The following is a 21,022-nucleotide window of genomic DNA, read 5'->3' as shown; positions in this document are numbered from 1 at the left end:
TCCTCCTGTTCAGTCATGTTTATTAGTGAGTGGATATAGAGGAGGGTTTGTTCTGGAGCAGCCAGTCAAATGTAATGTCAACTTTATTTATAACTCCACATAAGCAACACATTTGAGTTTAACCTCTTAACTCCCACCTGAACGGATCCCATTTTCTCCATTTTGGCTGTACCCTAATCAAAAAGCTTCTTGGGAAAAAAGCACCAAAACAGACACAAAAAATGAGAAGAAAACAAGGATGTAAACACAACCAAAAAGAGACAAAAACTCAACAAAAATGTGACAAAAATTAAACAAAAATGTGACAAAAATTCAATAAAAAGTGACAAAAATTCAACAAAAAAGTGACAAAAATTCAACCAAAAAGTGACAAAAATTCAACAAAAAATGTGACAAAAATTCAACAAAAAGTGACAAAAATTCAACAAAAAGTGACAAAAATTCAACAAAAAAGTGACAAAAATTCAACCAAAAAGTGACAAAAATTCAACCAAAAAGTGACAAAAACTCAACCAAAAAGTGACAAAAATTCAAAAAGTGACAAAAATTCAACCAAAAAGTGACAAAAATTCAACCAAAAATGTGACAAAAATTCAACAAAAAGTGACAAAAATTCAACAAAAAGTGACAAAAATTCAACAAAAAAGTGACAAAAATTCAACCAAAAAGTGACAAAAATTCAAAAAGTGACAAAAATTCAACCAAAAAGTGACAAAAATTCAACCAAAAAGTGACAAAAATTCAAAAAGTGACAAAAATTCAACCAAAAAGTGACAAAAAAGTGACAAAAAAACAACAACATACAAAAGGTGACACAACACAGCAACAACGCGAGGAAAAAGATCAGTTTTGTGGGTCTTAGCTTTCAAATGAAGTGTTACACAGACCTATATAATGGCCAAAGAGGACAGAATGCATTTGGTTCAGGCGGGTGGTAAGAGGTTAAGAATGATAAATGAGGCGAAATCTTTCTATTCAAGAGACACAATGGGCAACTTCTGAGCTAAAAGTTGGATAGAATTTCTGCCATAACTGCAGTTGAATGAGTTTTAGATTTTTTTATGGACATTTGCCTTAAAAGTAGTTGAGCATTGTCACTATTTTCCAAGAGATTTTGATTTAAAGCAGAACTAGGCAACTTGTTTACCTTAATAAATCCTTTCCGTGGTCCCTGTGGGGGTAATACAAGTGTTAATGGGATGATTGGAGGGTCTTTCATCTCCCCCTGGTGTCTCTGGCCAGAAAACCACAATAGCAACTTTCCTGCTTCCGGGTCAGAGTCACCAATACACACTAATAGAATCACAAAGAAGAGGCTAACAGGCTAACGGACAAAGCTAACACTTACACACTATTTAATTGGATGCACAATATCCCTCTCTCCCTTTTTCTTTTCTGTCAGTGTAGTATTTACTCTCACGGACAATTAATGAGTAATAAAACGAACATGCTACGACACCTGCAGTTGCGCTTCTGGCCTCTAGGGGCAAGAGTTCTGCTTTAATCTCAGCTAGAATCAAATTGAATGCTTTAAATCGACTTTTTAGAGCTTTTTACCATGGTGCAATGTCTTTCTCTCATCAATAACAGACCTGGGGTTGTATATCGTCCCGCTAGCGCATCTTTGAATAATCTTTGAGTGGCCGTTCTTCAGTTCTCAGAGTACAGAAAGCTCCTCCTGAGTCTCCTTGAGTCTTGGTTTGGTCCTATAGCCTTTCTTTAAGTCTTCTTTTGACACAGTTTGCGGTAAAGCTAGTTACTTACAAGCGAGGAGGAGAGAGACACTTGCCTTTCTCTTTATTTAAACAGCTGCACAGCAAAGGAGAGCAAGAGGAGGGTGTGGGAGGGGCTTGTGGGCATGAAAACCAGGAAGTGAAGCCACACTATAGATCAATATTGCATTTTCAAACCAACAAAGGACTACATAAGGATAAAGTCTGGATCCACAGCAGAGAGAGTTTGGTTTCTTACCGGTTTTCGGCGAGGACCCGGAGACGCTCAGGGCGCACTCCATTTTGGCGGTTTCCCAGGGATACACGGTGGTGGCGTCGGAGCGCAGGGCGATGGCGAAGGACGGGCCTGGAATAAAACAAACAGAAGATATGTAAGATAATATTTGTACACATGTTTTACTTCTACTTACTCATTTTTTAATCATAACCTTGAAATATGTATTAATCCCATGAATAACAAATGCAATTAGTGGCGTAATGAAAATGTCAGAGTAAATTTCCAGCGAGGGACAGGAAGTGTCCGGAGAAACTATAGGAGTCGTTAATCGTTATTTAAGAACACCTGAACATTACAGGCGGGTTATGCAACTAAAAAGTGTCGCCGCAGGAAAACGTATTCACCGCTATTACCCCATCCATCACGGGCTTCCATTGGGGGCCATTGTCAGCTGTGTGCACCCGGGACCCACTTCAGAGCCTGGAGCGATGGCAATGAGGAGGAGGAGGAGGACGAAGAGGAGGAGGAGGTGTGAAATAAACCCAATATTCCCGATACCATCAAAAACAGCGATTTTTGCCCAATTTATGTGGATTTTAGGCCCTTTCTAGACTCTTTATAGACTCTTTCTTATCCTGCTTGGAGTGAAAAGTTTGAAAAGCACTGACCTAAACCTATACTTTGCTATTGTTTTGATTAGAGATGAGCCAATCCAGCTTTTTGCTTCCGATACTGGGGGTTTGAGCATCTGCCGATATTCACCGATACCAAGAGACTTTATTAAAAGTGTCTGCTGTGAGTGAAAGCATGAATGATTCCCTTTCCTCCAGTGCGAGATCAATAACGTCTTAACTGTTCTTGCATTAATATTAATCATAATATACAACTCTCATAAAGTGAACCTGTCATTAAGACTTGTGCATTAAGATTATGTTTTAGCTTTATGTTAGTTATTCTCAGCATTTCAAAAACTAAAATACACTTGGCCGCTCTTGCAGTGCCCGATTTGATCTTATCAGGCCACTTTAGGTGATCCAGTCATAGTTTAGTAGTTGCCGCTTTAGCATACGGTTGCTGTCTGTGAAAGGCACTATATAAATAAAGATCTTCTTCTCTTTTTCTAGCATTTTGCACAGCGATCAAAAACACATTTGCAGAGGTTACAGTGATTGAATTCTCCAGGTTCAGGTTGAGGTGCAGCACGTCCATATTCAAATTTAGGCACATGCCACAGAGGTGCAGAATCTTGACTGTCGTTTCCCACGCTGAATGTTAAAACTGTTAATATCTCATGACATGCACCAATCCACATTGAGCTGCTAGAATTTAGGTTTATAAACTGGTTCTACCCCCTCCTGAAACCGCCACCTTAACGTGGTGGAGGGGTTTGAGCACCTGAATGGTCCTGGGGGCTCTGTTTGGTAGGGACTCCCAGGGCAAACAGGTCCTGGGTGAAGGGTCAGACAGAGAACAGTTCAGATGCCCCTTATGAGAGACCAACAGGCTGGTTAGAACCATGAGGCCGTCCTTCTGTGGACCCACCACCTGCAGGAGGAGCCATAAGGGGCTGGTGCCATGTGATATGGGCTCCACGACCTGACATTCACATTCGCCAAAAACTTACATTTTCAAGTGAACCGTGTTAGTTTGAGGACTACATTGACCAAAAATCAGGACAAGTGGGACAGAGACTGAGCAAAACTGGGACAAATCAGTGGTTTTGGAGAAATCTATTGGGACGTGGGACAAAAGACTCAAAACTGGGACTGTCCCGGGCACTGTGTTCCAGTATTGGCTTCAATATCCGATACTGTGACCAGATCGGTGCAACCCTGTTTTAGACCCGGGTTTTAATCATGCCTTTGGCCTTGGTGCTACTGGGAAAGTCTTCCATTTCCTGGTGGCACTGACCTAAACCTTCTCAGCCTTTGCCCTTTGCTAATTGCAGTTTTGATCCAGCCCGAGTTCCCATTGATCGAAACAGACATGTGTTTTTGCTCGGGGAACGGGTCAGGTGATCCAGCGGGTTTATTCATATTAATGTAACGAAAGCTGCAACAACCACATGTTGTAATTTTAAGCGATTTCTAACGAGCTCCTGCTAAATTCCATAATGTTTCTTCCCCCCTGATGTTTCCGCAGATTCAAATTGCCATCCGTCTATGAAATGAATGCGCTTGTGCATTATTTAAAACGTGCCAGGGAGACTTTCGCAATTTCCATACGCGCTTCCTCGTTTTCTTCCCGTCGAATCCCATGTCGGATGCAGCGTGGGAGTGCTATATGGACACTTAGGAAAAAAATATGCAGGAGCCCGAGGGTGAAAACGTGAAAAAAAAAATGAAAAAAAATGTCCGTCTTGGATCTCCGACTTACGCGGGGTCAAAACGTTCGGCTTTTGCGGAGACGAAAAAACAACAAAATGTACAAGAAAGGGAAGCGGGAGTGTTGGAAGAGCAAGAGTGCGTGAACATGATTGGCCAAAGGGTTTCGCTTTGATGGCGTTCCCAATGTGAGATGGAGGACAAGGCGAGAAAACTGGAAGAAGAGAGAAAAAAGAGAGAGAAGGAGGAGGAGGAGGAGGAGGCTGCTCAAAGGCCGGAGCGTCCCCCGAGACCAGCGCTCGTCTCTGGGTCGGCTACTACCAGCGCTCTCCCCCTTAAGCACCTCCAGATCAGGGCTACAGCGAGGCAGGACCACAGGAGCAGGAGGGGGGGCTATAAAAAGCAACAGTCCTGTCAACATTTACAGAGGGAAAAGGCTCCGCTAAACGGTTGGATAATGGTGAAAACCACGGTGTTATCAGGCTTGAAGTTTCACCACTTCAGCGACTCCCGGGTCCAAACTGTTGAGAGTTCACAACATGATCTGAATCTCCTGGTGAAGTAACAGCAGATCACCGGAGGAAGTGTTAAAATTATGTATTTTCATCCCCCTACATGTTCCAGCCATGTCCTCAGACCTGTTCACCACAACTGCCTCTAAAATCCTGCACTGTCGCTCAGAAAGGTGTTAATTCGGGTCTGAAGTGCCGTCATGCATGAGCTTAATATAGAAGCTGCAGTTACACGTATGACCTGAGGTGGCAGTAGTGAGTATAAAATGCCTAACTTGCATCTTGCCCCTTTAAACATATAGTTTTTGTGTAATAATAGTTGAGCAATGTCATTGAATGGGGTCTATCTCTAAGGAAAACCGATATTCATCCATCCATTTTCTTCCACTGGTCCGTGGGATTTGGATCTGCCCAAATCACATTGCTCCAGCCCCTTATGGCTCCTCCTGCAGGTGGTGGGTCCACAGAAGGACACCCTCATGGTTCTAATCCGGGCCTGTTGGTCTCTCATAAGGGGCCTGCTGTTTGTCTGACCCGTCAACTTGGACCTGTTTGCCCTGGGAGACCCTACAGGGGCACCAAGCCCTCCTAGGATCATTCGGGCTCAAACCCTCCACCACGTTAAGGTGGCTGTTCCAGGAGGGAAAAAAAATGTTTTTAAAAAAGGATGATTTAAAGAGACTAGATGCAAGTTGGTCATTTTATACTCACTACTGCCACCTCAGGTCTTATGCGTAACTGCAGCTTCTATATTAGCTCGTGCATGACGGCACTTCTGACCGGAATTAACACCTTTTTGAGTGACAGTGCAGGATTTTAGAGGCAGTTGTGGTGAACAGGTCTGAGCTCATTCTACACATGTTTGAATTCCGTACAGTCCCTTTAATGTCAGTTTAAATCCAATTTAATGCTTTGTTTAATCTAATGTAATGGCTTGTAAGGCTTTAATTTTGGCATAATTCCTTTAATGCCCTGTTTTCAGTGACATTTAGGGCCTTAATTTGAGCGCAGATGCTGTTTATTTAGAGCCAGGAGCACCGAGCCTGAGTATTGTCCTAATGTAGGGCTGGGCGATCTGGACCAAAAGTAATATCCCGATATATTTAGGTTGAATATCAATATTATATATTATATATGATATATATCCCGATATCCCCTCCTGGAACCACCACCTTAACGTGGTGGAGGGGTGTGAGCACCCGAATGATCCTGGAGCTCTGTTGTCGGGGCTTCGTGCTCCTGGTAGGGTCTCCCAGGGCAAACAGGTCCTGGGTGACGGGTCAGACAGAGACCGGTTCAGAAGCCCCTTATGAGAGACCAACAGGCCCGGTTAATCATGAGGCCGTCCCTCTGTGGACCCACCACCTGCAGGGGGAGCCATAGGGGCTGGTGCCATGTGGTTTGGGCAGATAGAAAATGGATGGATGGAACTCACTATAAATGCGATATGGTCCAATTCCATATCTCATTTAAAAACATATCGATATATCTTAAATTTCTATATATCGCCCTGCCTGATCCTAATGTTTTGTCGCTCCTCTACACTACACAGAAACGCACATACATTTCAAACTCCTGCTTCTCCACTATTCACTATAATGGTTTTGGGCACAGACAAAATCTAGTTCAATCATTATTTAAAATCTTTGTTGTATGCCTCCCTCTTATTCCCTATTCTCTCTGTCCACTTCTCCCTCAACTTTTTCATTTTCTGTAGTTTTTCTCCCCCCCCCACAATCCCACGCTCCCCGTTCAGATCAAAACGTCTTAAACTAGGCCAGTGGCTGCGGTATGGGCGTCAAAGGGCTGCGCGAACCCCCAGTTTGCCTATTTATGTTGTTCATTATTAGGCCAATTGTGACTTAGCCGAAAAAGTGAGGAGGCGCGGATTGAGCGAAGTGGACGGCTAATGCTGCGGGATTTACTCTGGAATTAACCGGGACCTTCGTTTGGTGTGAGGAGAGCGAGAGTGAACGATCCACACCTATACAGAAGAACTGCTGTGATTCCCGAGCCGTTTATAAACCCACTTATTTCAGCTGGTTTTAGTTCCAGCCGTATCTTGATTTCTCATTCACTGTGACAAAGGTTTAGTCTGAAGAATGAGCTCAAGAGCACAAGTGAAAGCTTCTGCACTAACATGATTCAGCACAGGCTTCTCTTTCAGTTATTCACACACATATTAGTTATTTTGAATCACTTGAATAAAGATTTGTTTTCTGGTTGGGTTATATATTACTTTTTGCGATACCTATACTAAAATATTTGTCGTCCAGAACTAGAAAACAGAATGTTCATTTATTCCATTAACCTCTTACCTTAAAGGGACTGTACGGAGTTTAAAAATGTTAAAACTATGTATTTTCCTCCCCTTACATGTTTCAACAATGTCCTAATGTGTAGAATGAGCCCAGACCAAAGGCCGCTGGCTGCTCTGCTTTATGACCACGACACTGGGGGCCGCCATTGCTGTAGTACCTCCATATCGCCACCAGGCCCCCATTGAAAAGCATTGGAGTTTAGACACGTTAAAAACAACTTTAACGCCTGGTTTCAATTTTTTCAACACTAGACTAGGCTAGATATTCCTCCTGAGATAACGCTGGGTTAGTCACAATTTAAGAAACCAGGCTGGTTTTCGTAAGAAGAATTTTGTAAATCTCGTACTTAATGAGGCTCGGACTGTTAGCATTGGAGCAGCGCGAGCTACACGTCACGCAAGGGCGGAGTCTACAGTGAAGATCCCGCCCTTATGCCCTTTTTAGGAACATGCTTCGTCAGAGTTGGGGAGGAGGAGTCTGTAAAACCGCCATGATTTCCCCCCCCCGAGCGTGGTCATTATTGTAAACGGGGAGGAGTGAGGAAAAGCTGTCCATTTATATATACAGTCTATGGCTCAGACCTGTTCACCACAACTGCTTAATATAGAAGGTGCAGTTACACGCATGACCTGAGGTGGCAGTAGTGAGTATAAAATGGCTAACTTGCATCCAGCCCCTTTAATCTTAACCAAATGCTTTTTCTCCAGTTTGGCTTTACCCAGATCTAAAAGCTTCTTGACAAAACTGAGCGCTGTGGCCAGAGCCCGTCAGGTTGGTGGCGGTCAGTGGGGTGGCGATGGTGAGTATGGAGTGAATGAATAATGTAATGTAAAGCGTCTTTGAGTGTCGAGACAAGAGTTTTATAAAACCAACCATTATGTAAGGATTAAACAACGAGGAGCCGTGCATTCGACGGTTATAATGCACGACGCGGAGTCAAGAACACCACGACGCGCAGCGGATGTGGTGAAGACAATGGTATAATATGTATTGTGGTAACTTTTTTGTTGCGTTGTCAAATTTTTACAGCGTTTTTTTGTCGTGTTTTTGTCGCCTTTTCATTGCTTTGTTTTGTGCCTTGTTATTGTCGCTCATTTGTGGCTTTTTTTCTTTGCTTTTCATCACATTTTCCTCACATTTTCATCCTCGTTTCTCCAGAAGCTTAATTAGATTTGGGTAAAGCCAAACTGACGAACACCTGCTCGGGCTTGACACTATTTCTTTTAAATTTGTATCATTTATTTGAACTGAAACAACAAAGGAACTTCCTTTAATGCCGTCCTTGGACCAACACCTTCAAAAACTGGTCTCTAAAGATAAAGTATTTTTTCCGGTATCTGCCTTCGATACTTTTACTTTGTCGATACCAGTAGTACCTAAAAAATACCACACTGATATCGTTAGTCATTTTAAAAAAGGAAAGAAAGCGAGAATAAGAATGGGTTAATAATAGGTTGAAAACTGAGCTTCTGAAAAGAGGTTAGAAAAAGAGATTTTCAAATATGCAAAACGTCCAGTCCCATCTCCAGATTTCGGAGCAGGATTACGGCGGGGAGTTTGTTTCTGAAGCTTTTGCAGACGGGGCAGATTTTGGGCTGAGGAGGGAAAACATGCAAGGTCCCAAACGGTATTAAAATCATCAGAAATGTGGTGCTTTTCCCCTTTATTAGACAGCCTCATTAATGTGCACGCCGCTATATACATTAGAACAGATACAGGCGCTAACGTGTCAGACATGGGGGCGTGGCCTCGCCCAGGGGGAAGAAAAACAATCATGGGAATCACGATTTTTGAACATATTTATCACACACAAATAAAGTCAAGCCAAAATCGTGTCCTTATGGATGTTATTTCACAACAAATTCATCAGTAGAAGCGGAAAAAACTGCACTTCTTTTCTCTATAGCCACCTGTTAGCATATCGTTAGCCACATAGCATAAATGCCCAAGTCATTTTGTATTGTTAAAATGGCAATAAGAGAAAAACAATGTGTTTCCTATAAAACGTCTTCTTACATGTTTTCCAAAATCAAAACAAAAATGAGTTATGCTATGTGGCTAACGATATCCATCCATCCATCCATCCATCCATCCATTTTCTTCCGCTTTATCCGGGGCCGGGTCGCGGGGGCAGCAGTCTCAGCAGAGATGCCCAAACTTCCCGATCCACACACACCTCCTCCAGCTGTTCTGGGGGGACCCCGAGGCGACACCAGGCCAGCTCGGAGACATAGTCCCACCACCGTGTCCTGGGCCTTCCACGAGGCCTTGTCCCACTAGGACATGCCTGGAACACCTCCCGCGGGAGGCGACCAGGAGGCATCCGAAACAGATGCCCGAGCCACCTCAGCTGGCTCCTTTCGACGTGAAGGAGCAGCGACTCTACTCCGAGCTCCTCCCGGGTAACTGAGCTCCTCACCCGATCTCGGAGGGTGCGCCCAGCCACCCTGCGAAGGAAACTCATTTCGGCCGCTTGTATTCGCAATCTTGTCCTTTCGGTCATGACCCAAATCTCATGACCATAGGTGAGGGTGGGAACGTAGATCGATCGGTAAATCGAGAGCTTTGCCCCGACTCAGCTCCCTCTTCACCACGACAGACCGATACAGCGACCGCATCACTGCTGACGCCGCACCGATCCGTCTATCGATCTCACGCTCCATCCGTCCCTCACTCGTGAACAAGACCCCGAGATACTTGAACTCCTCCACTTGAGGCAAGGACTCCCCACCGACCTGAAGAGGGGAAGCCACCTTTTTCCGGTGGAGAACCATGGCCTCGGATTTGGAGGTGCTGATCCTCATCCCAGCCGCTACACACTCGGCTGCAAACCGCCCCAGTGCGTGCTGAAGGTCCTGGTTCGTTGAAGCCATCAGAACAACATCGTCCGCAAACAGCAGAGATGAGATCCTGAGGCTAACGATATGTAGCATGAAACTAACGTAGCTTCCTGGTTAGCATCGTCCGTTTTTGAAGTATTTATGGGCTGTTAAAGCACTTTTAGTTGAAAAATACAGTATTAATTCAGCTTTTGTTAACCTCTTGCACTTCTTCCAGTTTGGCATTACCCAAATCTAAAAGCTTCTTGAAAAATAAGTGTCAAAATAGTGATGGAAAAAAGCCACAAAGCAGCATCTAAAATATGCCAGAAAAGTAACAATAACACGACAAAAAAGAGCCGTTACTCTGGCCTTTAGACTGTGAGTCCAGAAGCTTTTAGATTTGGGTAAAGCTGAACTGGAGAAAATGCACTCGGTTAAGGCGGGGGGTAAGGGGTTAAAGTAATGGAGAAATGGGAGGAAGTAAACATATTTATCACTCACAAATAAAGTCAAGCCAAAATCGTGTCCATTTGAATTTTTTTTTTTTTTACAGCAAATTTATCAGTAGAAGCGGAAACAACTGCACTTTTTTCTCTATAGCTAATGTTAGCATATGTAGCATGAAGCTAACGTAGCTTCATGGTTAGCATTTTCCGTTTTTGAAGTATTTATGGGCTGTTGAAGTGCTTTAAGTAGAAAAATATATTATTAATTCAGCTTTTCTTAACTCTTGCACTTCTTCCAGTTTGGCATTACCCAAATCTAAAAGTTTTTGAAAAAAAAGTGTCAAAATAGTGATGGAAAAAAGCCACAAAGTAGCGTCGAAAGAGTGACAAAAACATGGCAGAAAAGTAACAATAACACAACAAAAAAAGCAACATAAAAAGAGACTCTGGCCTGTAGACTGAAGTCCAGAAGCTTTTAGATTTGGGTAAAGCTGAACTGGAGAAAATGCACTCGTTTAAGGTGGAGGTTAAGGGGTTAAAATTCCCCCCCCTGGCTGCTTGGAACGTGACCATATATGGGCACTTCCCAAAGAGGCCGCTGCATCTGTCCGGGTCTCCAAACAGAGGTGACTCACCGTTCTCCTGGAAGTCGATGCGGACCTTGTTGGACTCGGTGTTGGCGGCTTTGGTCCAGGCCTGGCCCAGCTGCTGTTTGGTGAACGCCGTGATGTCGCACCAGTAAAACCCGCGGTCCGAGAGCTGCACCGCGCCCAGTCTGAAGCGGAACTCAGCCGCGCCGGACTTCAACAGGACCAGCTGATCCCTGCAAAGACCACAGCGGGAGAACGATGTCACCCACCGCCCTTAGCTGAAAGTGGAAGCTCGTTTTCACAGCTAACCGTACCTGCGATTGGGGTCGGTGGCGCCGCCGTGCTGGACCACATTATCAGGGCTTAGCGTCATGATGGTTTTGACGGCGGCGTCCACGCTGTCCTGCGATTGGATGAGGACGGAAAATCCCGGTTCGCCGAGATTCTCCGTGAAGACGGTGCAGCTCATCTCGAACGTGGACCCGCCCACCGAGGCCGCGCGGGTCGTCTTGGCCACGACGTTCAGAACAGGACCTGGAGAAAGACAATATTTACTCATTTTAACAAGTTTATTTCAGGTTATTCTGAGCGGAAAGACATTTATGGCCCATTCAATAGACCTTTAATTGTAATAATCAATCTATTTCCATTGTAGCTGTTGTCATAGGAACGATAAACAAATGTCTAACTGTTGTTGGAAATATCAGATAAACCTTATTTTATCGTCTCAAATGTCATTCCTCTTGTTCTTGCACCTTTAGCCACAACAGGACCACATTTTTTAGTTGTAGTTTGACACTTATAATCGCTAGTTTTAGTTTAATCTTATTTTTCTTGATCACTTCCTCCCTCCAGCTGATGATATAAGCATCTAAAGGGTCATAGGTGCTCATTTGAAAGCTAAGACCTACAAAATTCATCCAAATGGGTCTTTTTCGTCACATTTTTTTTTTCATGTTACTAGTTTATTTGACAGGGACAGCACACATTAATGAACATTTCTGTAAATGTGTCAGTATTAGCTGCAAAGCTAGTTCTCAGCTGTTGTCCCTGGGCAAGGGGTATAATGTCAACAACAACTATAGAGTTCGGGAAAGTCCACAGTTACCATGGAGATCCGCCATCTTTGCAGCTGTTACCATACATTTTTCCATAGACTAACATTAGCTAAAAACAGTATAAAAAGTGGAGAAAAAAGCCGTGGAACAACATCCGTTAGCTGCTGAGTTACTGCTGGTAAATACATCTAACACACTGTGGTGTCCAAGTGTTTTAATGTGAACAATAACTCCAGTATTTTAACTTATAAAATCTCCATTAATTTACAATGTCTGCTAATCCCATAATGCTTAGCGATATGACATCACATTCCTGAACGCTATAAAACATAAAACAATGAAAAAGTTGAGGCTACATTGTCGTCACTATATATATAATAATCGCTTTTCTGTAGCGTTTTTGTTGCTCTTTTTTTTTTTGCATTTCATCATACATTTTTGTAACTTTTTCATCACGTTTTTTGTGTGTGTGTTTTCATCCTAATTTTAAACAAAAAGAGCGACAAAAACGTGACCAAAAAGCGATGAAAAAACCCTGACAAAACAACGGCGCAAGGAAAAAGATCAGTTTAGATCAGTTTTGCAGGTCTTAGCTTTCAAATGAGGCGTTACATTGGCCTAATTTTGTTTTGTCTTCCTTTAGTGTATTGTAAACTCAAACATTTGTGGGAAAAACATTGTGCATCTAATTATAAAGCCTGAAGGTTAGGGCCTTTAAGTACTTAGTAGTAGTTTAGAAGTTCGGTCTTAACTTAAAGTGATAGTTGGTAAGTTTAAATGTCTAACAAATGTAATATACTGTGTATAATAAATAAATAGTCCCTCTTTTTGCTGATCTCAGACCCAAAACAGAATCCCGGTGGCATAACTTCGACCAATGAGACGAGCTTTTCCTGTGAACCGGCCAATCAGGAGGGGAGTGGGAGAAAGCTTGATCCTTCACTGTTAAAATGTCTTTCTTTCACTTCGCATTTTGCTTTACATGTTACAACTAGCATCTGGTTTAATAACAGAATAAAAAGAGCATAATACTGCTGGAAGAAAATGATAACAACAACAACTGGGAAGATGATAAACACCAACAGCGAGCTCGTGGTTAGACTGGATTGCTCCTAAATGACGACACCGCTTTGATATCAAATACACAAGTAAGAAAAAGTAACAGCAGCCACATCTTCCAAAGCGAGATCTTTCCAATAATTGTTTGAAATGGCGCTGACAAAGCGGCGATCGTCCCGGGAATCCCCTGAACGCGGCCGACAGGAAGTGGCTTCGTCATCTCGTTTCTATGAGGCGGCCATCTTGAACCCCCTGACCCCATTTATCCAAAACTGAACCGTGCCAGCGACGGCCGTTTGATAGTCGCACAAAAAGCTTATTGTCCGGCTACAATAAGGAACAATTTGTGCTGCAAACGCCACTAGACTTTCCTAAAACACTCACAACAAGGATTGGACACAGTACAGTAAGTTTCTACATGAAGCTTTTACTCTTTTCCGCCAAAGTTTACCTGTAAGTGTATTTATTGCCCCTTGATTTAAGCAGGTAAATAAAATAATCTGTCCTTTTACACTTTAATTACTTGTGTTTTAGAGCAAACCTTTTGTATTTTTGACAAACATGCATCCAACAAATGTATATTGTATGCCTCTAGTGTCCTCAAATGCTCTTAAATATATTCAAGGCCTTCATTGTTGCACTATAGTAGTATTAGTGTTAGTAGAATCCCATACTTTTTTTTTCCCATTTGATGGGGAGGGCGGGGCTCTGCTGTTCGGACGTCTTCACGTATCCCCCCTGACTGTTCACCGTCCAGGCTGAGACCAGGCACGTGTACTGCCCCATGTCCACCTCCTGGACACAAAAGAAAACGTAAGAAAATACAAGAAAGAAAGACCAAAAATGTACTTAAAGGGATGTTTCAGGATTTTTCATTTCCTAGTTATCCAGAGTGTTGTTGATTTCTGGAGATTTTTTAATTTTTTAATTCATGCAGTCCTTATATTTGAAGAGTTTAGTGGTGCTAGGCTAATGCTAGGCTAGTGCATGTCTATGGTAACTAGTAGCCTGCATTAAAAACAGTCTGACCCAAGCACAGTGCACCTGAGGCAAATCACTGATAACACCAGACTAACCATATAAATGTCTGTGTCGACTGAATAATGTTTGAAATATAAACATTTTGCATTTAAAAGAACTTGTATCTGAGCAGCATCAGCTTCTTGGTTGTAGCTAATTAGCGGCGGAGTTCGTTTACCTGCGGCCGCTTTACTACACTTGAATTCACAAAGGAGCTTCTACAAATCAGATATAGCAACGTTTGGAGGACGAGCCCATGATTTTGAAGAGGTTTTTAATGCAGGCTACTAGTTACCATAGACACGCACTAGCCTAGCATTAGCCTAGCACTAGCCTAACACTAAACTCTTCAAATATTAAGACTGCATGAATTAAAAATATTTATATCTACAGAAATCACTCTGGATAACTAGGAAATGAGGTCCTATGTCAAATATCCTGAAATATCCCTTTAATATTCTAATATTCTTCTCCCTTTAACTTCAGTATAAGTGCAGATACAGGTACAAAAATGCCCTTAAGTATAAGTATCTGATAACATTTTTACATAAGTATAAAAGTAGGCACTGGAAAATGTACTTTATAAGCAAAAGGTTAAAGTATTTAAGAGTTGTTTAAGGATATTTTAAATCATGTGAATCAAACTAGGTCTAAACCAGTTCATCATAGAGAGGTCACATTGAAAATAAAATACTTTTAACCCAATTTAAACATGTAGTGGAGTAGAAAGTAATAAGTATTCATCATAAAATGTTGTTAAGTAAAGTAAAAGTACATATAAGTTGTACTTTTAGTTTGCTACTTTCCACCACTGACCTTCAATGAGCAAATAAAGGTCATTAAAAAGCCAAACCACTTTTAGACAACAGAAAAACATAGTTACAGTTTATTTCTAAAGAAAAAAACAAAAACTAGTAGTTGTATAGAAGGAAATAAAACTATAAGCTTCTAAAAACTTTATAATTTTGGGTCAATTTCCAAATAGTTCCTACATAATGATCCACACTCGAGTTATTAACTGTTCACCTGTGTGCGCATAAACCTCAGTATGAACGAGTTGGGCTGGACTCGGATCAAAGTTATGGCTCCGCTCTTCAGTCGATCCGAATACGTCGCCCCCGGCAACAGGTTCCCGCCGGCGTCCAGGGAGCCAATCGGGTTCGAGCTCTGCGGGTCACTTCCTGCTCCTACAAACACAGGGTAGAGAAAGCATGTAAGGAAGTAGTGGCTGGATGTCAGAGGCGCGTGTGATGAACTTACCCGGGAGAGCGGCGTGTTGCCAGGAGACGCCGAGGCGCCCGCCCGCCGGGAGGTTGGTGATGTTGGTCACGTGACACGCCACCTCCATCGGCTCCGAGGTCAACTTCGGCGTCGCGACGGGATCGAGGTTCACGGTGAAGCTCGGCTCTGGAAAACAAATGTGTCCGTATGAATAACCACATTCTGCAGACCTGTCCTTCACGGGAACGCATAGGGGAGCCTATTGTACATGTTTTAGTGATCCAGAGTACCCATTAGAACCTATGCAGACACAGGGAGAACATGCAAACTCTTTATCAGAGCTAAACTAATTTATTCACACAGGCATTTGACACCTAATCCTGCCACCTGTCTTGTCTTTTCTTAGTCTGTGTTGTTTTTATTCTCTGTAAAGCACCTTCTGCACCTTTTGGACGTTGTTAAAGGAACAGGCCACCGTTTTTCCAGACAGAAATATGTTCTCACCTGAGCCTAGACGAGTTGATGCGTACCTGTCTGGTCTTTCTGTGTGCGCTCAGTCACGCAAAACAATCAAAGTTAGCATTTGGCCTCTCCAAATGTATTCCTATGGCTCCAAACAGGGGTGAAGTTAGAAGCGACCAAGCTCTTCCATGGGCACAAAGACCAGACAGGTACACATCAACTCGTCTAAGCTCAGGTAAGAACATGAAAAACACCTCATAAATGTACAAACAAGCAATTATGAGGCTCACCCCTCCTAAGGGATGACTGTAAACTTTACTGGGAGTGGGTACGTCTCCAGCTCCAGCTCAAAAGGCCGTAGAATTTGAGATATAAACAGGTTAGCTTCTCATCCAAGTCCATTCTTTTATTAAACACTGCAGTAATAGCATTTTCTGTGTCATTAGGAACATGTTTTGTTTTGCCGCAGTCCAAAATGCTACGCCTCAGGAATAAGGTGAATAAGACGGCAGCGTGTCATAGAAGGGGGCGTGGCCTCACTCTTTGGGGAAACACAATTTTGTACTCTTTTTAGCCATTTTCTGGTGAAATATGAACGTATTTATCACATACAAATAAAGTCAAGTCTAAATTGGGTCCATATGGATGTTTATTCACAGCAGATTGTTCAGTCGAAGAGAAAAAAACGGCAGTCGTAGCTAGCGTTAGCAATAGCACGATGCTAACATGTAGCATCTCGGGTTTTTTTTTCATGTATTTATGGGCTGTTGAACCACTTTGCTCCTCTCCATGTCTTTGCATCTTTATTCCGTAGAAAACTATATCAATAATTCAGCGTTTTTTAAAGTCGTTTTTGAATTATTAGAGAAAGTTTAGATTTTCCTCCAAATTGTTTTCCCCCTTAACTGTTTTCAAACATGACCATATATGGGTGATTACAGAGATGCCGTATCTTGTAATCACTTTTTTGTCGCTCCTTTGATGATTTTTTTGCTTCATCCTCAGTTAAGTCTCTTTTTTGTGGAGAAAATGTGCTGGGTTCAGGCGGGGGTTAAGAGGTTAAAATCCTCCACATGAACGGCCGCTCTATCGCCGTTTCAAAATTCAAAACTTAAATTTTTGTCCGGGAAAAAGTCCTGATGCCTTTGTGGCAAACGGGGCAAATAAAAAGGTGGCGATGATTATTTCAACAGCCCTTTTGTCCACAGTAAACGCAACACGATTTTGGTTTTAGGCCTAAAAATAGACACGAGGGACAGAGCCTAAAATAGCTCCGGGGTGTGACAGGGCCTGAGCATCAAATACCCCACAAGACAGACTGCACCTGAACGCATCGCTACACAGGAAATTCTTCATCCAGCGCCCGCGGCTTCAGCGCCGGGACACAATCGCAGGTGTGGAAAATATAGGCTTTGGCAAAGAGGTGCGTTTAAGTGACGTCAGGAGGAAAAAAAGCGGCCTCTGAGTCATGCTTTGTCACCATCTGTCCCTGAATGCATCGTGCCAGTGAGCAGCTCTCGCTTCCTGCGTGTACAAACCGGCGCTACACAAATCGGGGGGGTTTACACGGGCGGAGGAAGCAAATAGGAAGACGGCTAAATTTAGGGCGGAATCAGCCGGGATCAATGTACGGATCTGGAGGGAGATTAAGAAAGAAAATATGAGGGAAGTTAAAAATATGCAATGGAAGAGGAAGCATAGAGGGATTAGACAAAGGGAAATATAGCTTTAACTAACGACTAAAATATAATAAAATAAACATTCTGATGGTGGATTAGAGCTGGGCAACATGTAGGTCTACAAGATAAATATCGAGTTTATCATCAATGGGAAACAATAAGGGAACATAGTGGAGAAAATGGGGGGAATATGGTAAGAAATAGTGAGGGAAAAAAAGAAATAAGGGGCGAAAATAGGGAAAATTGGGAGATAAAATGTGGGGGAAAAAAGGAGAGAAAATATTGAAAATATTGGGTCGAATAATATAAGATATAGGGGGGAAAAGGAAAAATAAGGGAGAGAAAAAAGGGGGAAAATAGTGGAGAAATAGTGGAAAAAGAGGGGGAAGAAATATGGAAAGATGGGGAAAAATTGGGAAAAAATATAACAAATGGGGGAAAATATGGGAGAGAAAAAAGAGGGGAAAATTGGGAAAGGTGGGGGAAAATTGGGAGATAAAATGTGGGAAAAAGGAGAGAAAATATCGAAAACATTGGGTCGAAAAATATAAGAGATAGGGGGGAAACGGGGGAAATAGGGGAGAAAATATTGGAGGAAATGGTTAGAAATAGTGGAAAAAAGAGGAGAAAGAAATTGGGAAAGGTGGGGAAATATTGGGGGATAAATGGGAAAAAATATAAGAAATAGGGGGAAAATATGGGAGATAAAATGTGGAAGAAAGGGGGAGAAAATATTGAAAACATTGGGTCGAAAAATATAAGAGATGGGGGAAAATAGTGGAGAAAATGTTGGCAAAAATAGGGGGGTAAATGGCAAGAAATAGTGGAAAAAGAGGGGGAAGAAATTGGGAAATGTGGGGGAAAATTGGGGGACAAAATGGGAAAATATATAAGAAATAGGGGGGAAATGGGAACATATGGGATAGAAAAAAGGGGGGCAAATAGGGGAGAAATATTGGTGATAAGAGGGAGGGAAATGGTAAGAAATTGGTTGTTTTCAGGTTCTAGAATGTGATGATGTCACTGGACTAGGACTGGGCGATACATCGAATTTATTCAATCACTTCTTGCTTTTAAAAACAGACGATCTGGAAAATGGCTCAATCCTGGGCCTTTCTCTCACTCCATTTAGCCCCGCCTCTTTCCTTTGAGTCTCCATGGAGACGGTTGTCAATCACAGCAGAGGCAGAAAGACGATAAAACTAAAACACTTTTGAAAACTCCATGGCTTATTAAGAAAGAACAGAATATAGAGTTTTTAAATAAAGGGCAGTGTTAGCTTAATGGGTCTAATCGTTGCTACGTTATGAAATATTAATGAACAGGACTCTGATGTGAAAGATCAGGAGACTTTTTAAAGCCCAGCCCTACACAGGACCCAGTGGGGGAGGAGCCAGTTGTTCCTATTAACAGCATAACACTTTCACAAGTCGCATCTAAAAAAAAAATGTGTGAATTACAAAAATGATCATTAATATCAGTCACTGGGTCCATGATCTCTCTGAACAAGACCAAAAATCCTCCTCAAAAACTAAATAAATGTACCTGCCCCCACCTTATTGAATATTATAACGCTGTGATGTCACCTGAAACTCAGCAATAGTGGAAAAAGGAGGAGAAAGAAGAAAAATTGAGGGGAAATGTAGAATTATCTTCTGTTTAGGACCATTATCTCTTTAAGCGATGTAAATTAAAACGCTTGTGGCACATTTTTGCATATTCCTGACGCTTCATTATTGTTTTTCCAGGATAATTTGATGGAGAGGCTGAACAAAGACGAAATCAAAATGCAAAAATATGAAGCGTCCCATTGAGTCACCATTGATGGCAAATTCAACTTCAGGATTCTCAGGATTTCTGCAGTGAAACGGGCTGGGATTAAGTGCACAGGTAGGGGACGTGATGAGGAATAATAATCCAGGAAGATTATCGTGTCACCTCAAAGGAGATTATGATGAGCCCTCTCCAAATGCAGCATAAACAGCAGTGAGATTAAATATCTGAGAAAGAAGGGGCTACAACTCCTTCCTATCAATGCCTTATCGACTTCAGTCTCGTTCTCACACGCATCACCTTCCTTCCATCGGATTCAAACTCACGAGGCGGGTCTTTAAGCCAGATCTCAGATTAGGCGAAAAAACAGGTCAAATCCGATAAACTTGGCTTTCTCTCGGCGCATCGTGTTTTGTAAAGCAGGAGACGGGAGACGCTGACAGCTCAGTCATAACAACCTGTGAATCACCGAGTTCACCGCGAGCTTCGGGCGCTGCGAGCGATCACGCATATTAGCCAACGCGCTGATGAAACGATCGGGAAACTTATGAGCAATTCCAACTAAATATGTCATGTAGATATTCAAATAGAGTCGGTATCGGCGTCGATCAGGGCGGCTTTAGTCTTGGGTTCACACAGGTGGAAGAAAGTCAAATGAAATGCTTTTTAATACCACAGAAACAAGTCGATGATGTTGAACTGTGACAGCAGGGGGCGCTTCATTTTAGAGCCTGGACCTGATTTATTAAAAACATTCCTGTTTAGTCGGTACTAGAAACGCAACGATCCAGGTTTTCTGCTTCCGATATACGATACTGGGGGGTTGAGTAGCCTTCGATATCAACCTATGCTCTTTCTTAAAGCAGAACTAAGTAACTCATGCCCCTAGAGGCCATAAGCGCCACTGCAGGTGCCGTAGAGAGTAAATACTACGCTGACAGAAAAGACAAAGGGACAGAGGGATATTGTTCATCCAATTACACAATGGAGATACTTTAAATGGCGCAATTAGCTTTGTCCGCTAGCCTGTTAGCTTCTTCTTCGTGATTCTATTAGTGTGTATTGGTGACTCCAACCCGGAGGCAGGAAAGTTGCAATTGTGTTTTTCTGGCCAGACACACCAGAGGGAGATGAAAGACCATCCAATCATCCCATGAACACTTGTATTACCCCCACAGGGACCACGGAAAGGATTTATTCAGGTAAACAAGTTGCTTAGTTCTTCTTTAAAAAGTGAATGATTCTCTTTTCTCCAGTGTGAGATCAATACAGTCTTCATTTTCTGAGATGTTACAGATCATGAATCAATATATCGATTAAAACTAATGTAAAAACATCAATCAAGGATCACTGGACTTTTCTACACTAAATATCCTTGTGTGTATGTCAGGCTTTAGGGTTACATTAATATAAACAAGTCACATAAAGTGATCTGATCATTAATATGTTTGATCAGTTATTCCATAAACTTAAATACAAACACTTGGTCACTCCAGCAGTGGCCGATTTGACTATATTACTTCAGGTCAGGGGTAGGTAACATCAGGCCCGGGGGCCCAATCCGGCCCTCCAGCACAGAACCTCTGGCCCCTGAGATGATTTGGAGAAATATTATTGTGCAAATAAGAGATGAAATACCTGTTAAAGTATCTAAAAATGTGTCAGTATTTTTAAAATGTCCCGTCAGAACATCCCGCTTGGTCATATTTAATGTTAAACAGTGATTCTCAACTGGTGGGTCGGGACCCAAAAGTGGGTCACGGAACCATTTTCAGTGGGTCGCGA

At 42.4% G+C, this 21,022-nt stretch overlaps 1 protein-coding gene and 1 long non-coding RNA gene across 2 annotated transcripts in view; one reads left to right on the top strand and one right to left on the bottom strand.

The window, feature by feature from the left end:
* The window catches only part of LOC306982241, a 42,799-nt gene extending 28,374 nt beyond the window's left edge, over nucleotides 1-14,425 (top strand). The window contains exon 3 of the long non-coding RNA XR_013794184.1: nucleotides 14,373-14,425. This is a non-coding gene — a long non-coding RNA (uncharacterized lncRNA). The remainder of the gene's footprint in view (nucleotides 1-14,372) is intronic.
* ptgfrnb (prostaglandin F2 receptor inhibitor b) overlaps nucleotides 1-21,022 on the bottom strand; it is a 107,591-nt gene that overhangs the window by 29,006 nt on the left and 57,563 nt on the right. The window contains exons 6-11 of the mRNA XM_079582010.1: nucleotides 15,363-15,509; nucleotides 15,129-15,289; nucleotides 13,757-13,877; nucleotides 11,280-11,499; nucleotides 11,011-11,198; nucleotides 1,972-2,079 (exon numbers count right to left, since the gene is read on the bottom strand). Of these exons, the coding sequence (XP_079438136.1) occupies nucleotides 1,972-2,079; nucleotides 11,011-11,198; nucleotides 11,280-11,499; nucleotides 13,757-13,877; nucleotides 15,129-15,289; nucleotides 15,363-15,509 (945 nt within the window). The remainder of the gene's footprint in view (nucleotides 1-1,971; nucleotides 2,080-11,010; nucleotides 11,199-11,279; nucleotides 11,500-13,756; nucleotides 13,878-15,128; nucleotides 15,290-15,362; nucleotides 15,510-21,022) is intronic.

Source organism: Gobius niger (genome assembly GCF_951799975.1).
Source record: "Gobius niger genome assembly, chromosome: 23".
In the NCBI taxonomy this organism is placed as follows: Eukaryota; Metazoa; Chordata; class Actinopteri; order Gobiiformes; family Gobiidae; genus Gobius; species Gobius niger.
This window is presented reverse-complemented; position numbering and strand designations above follow the sequence as displayed.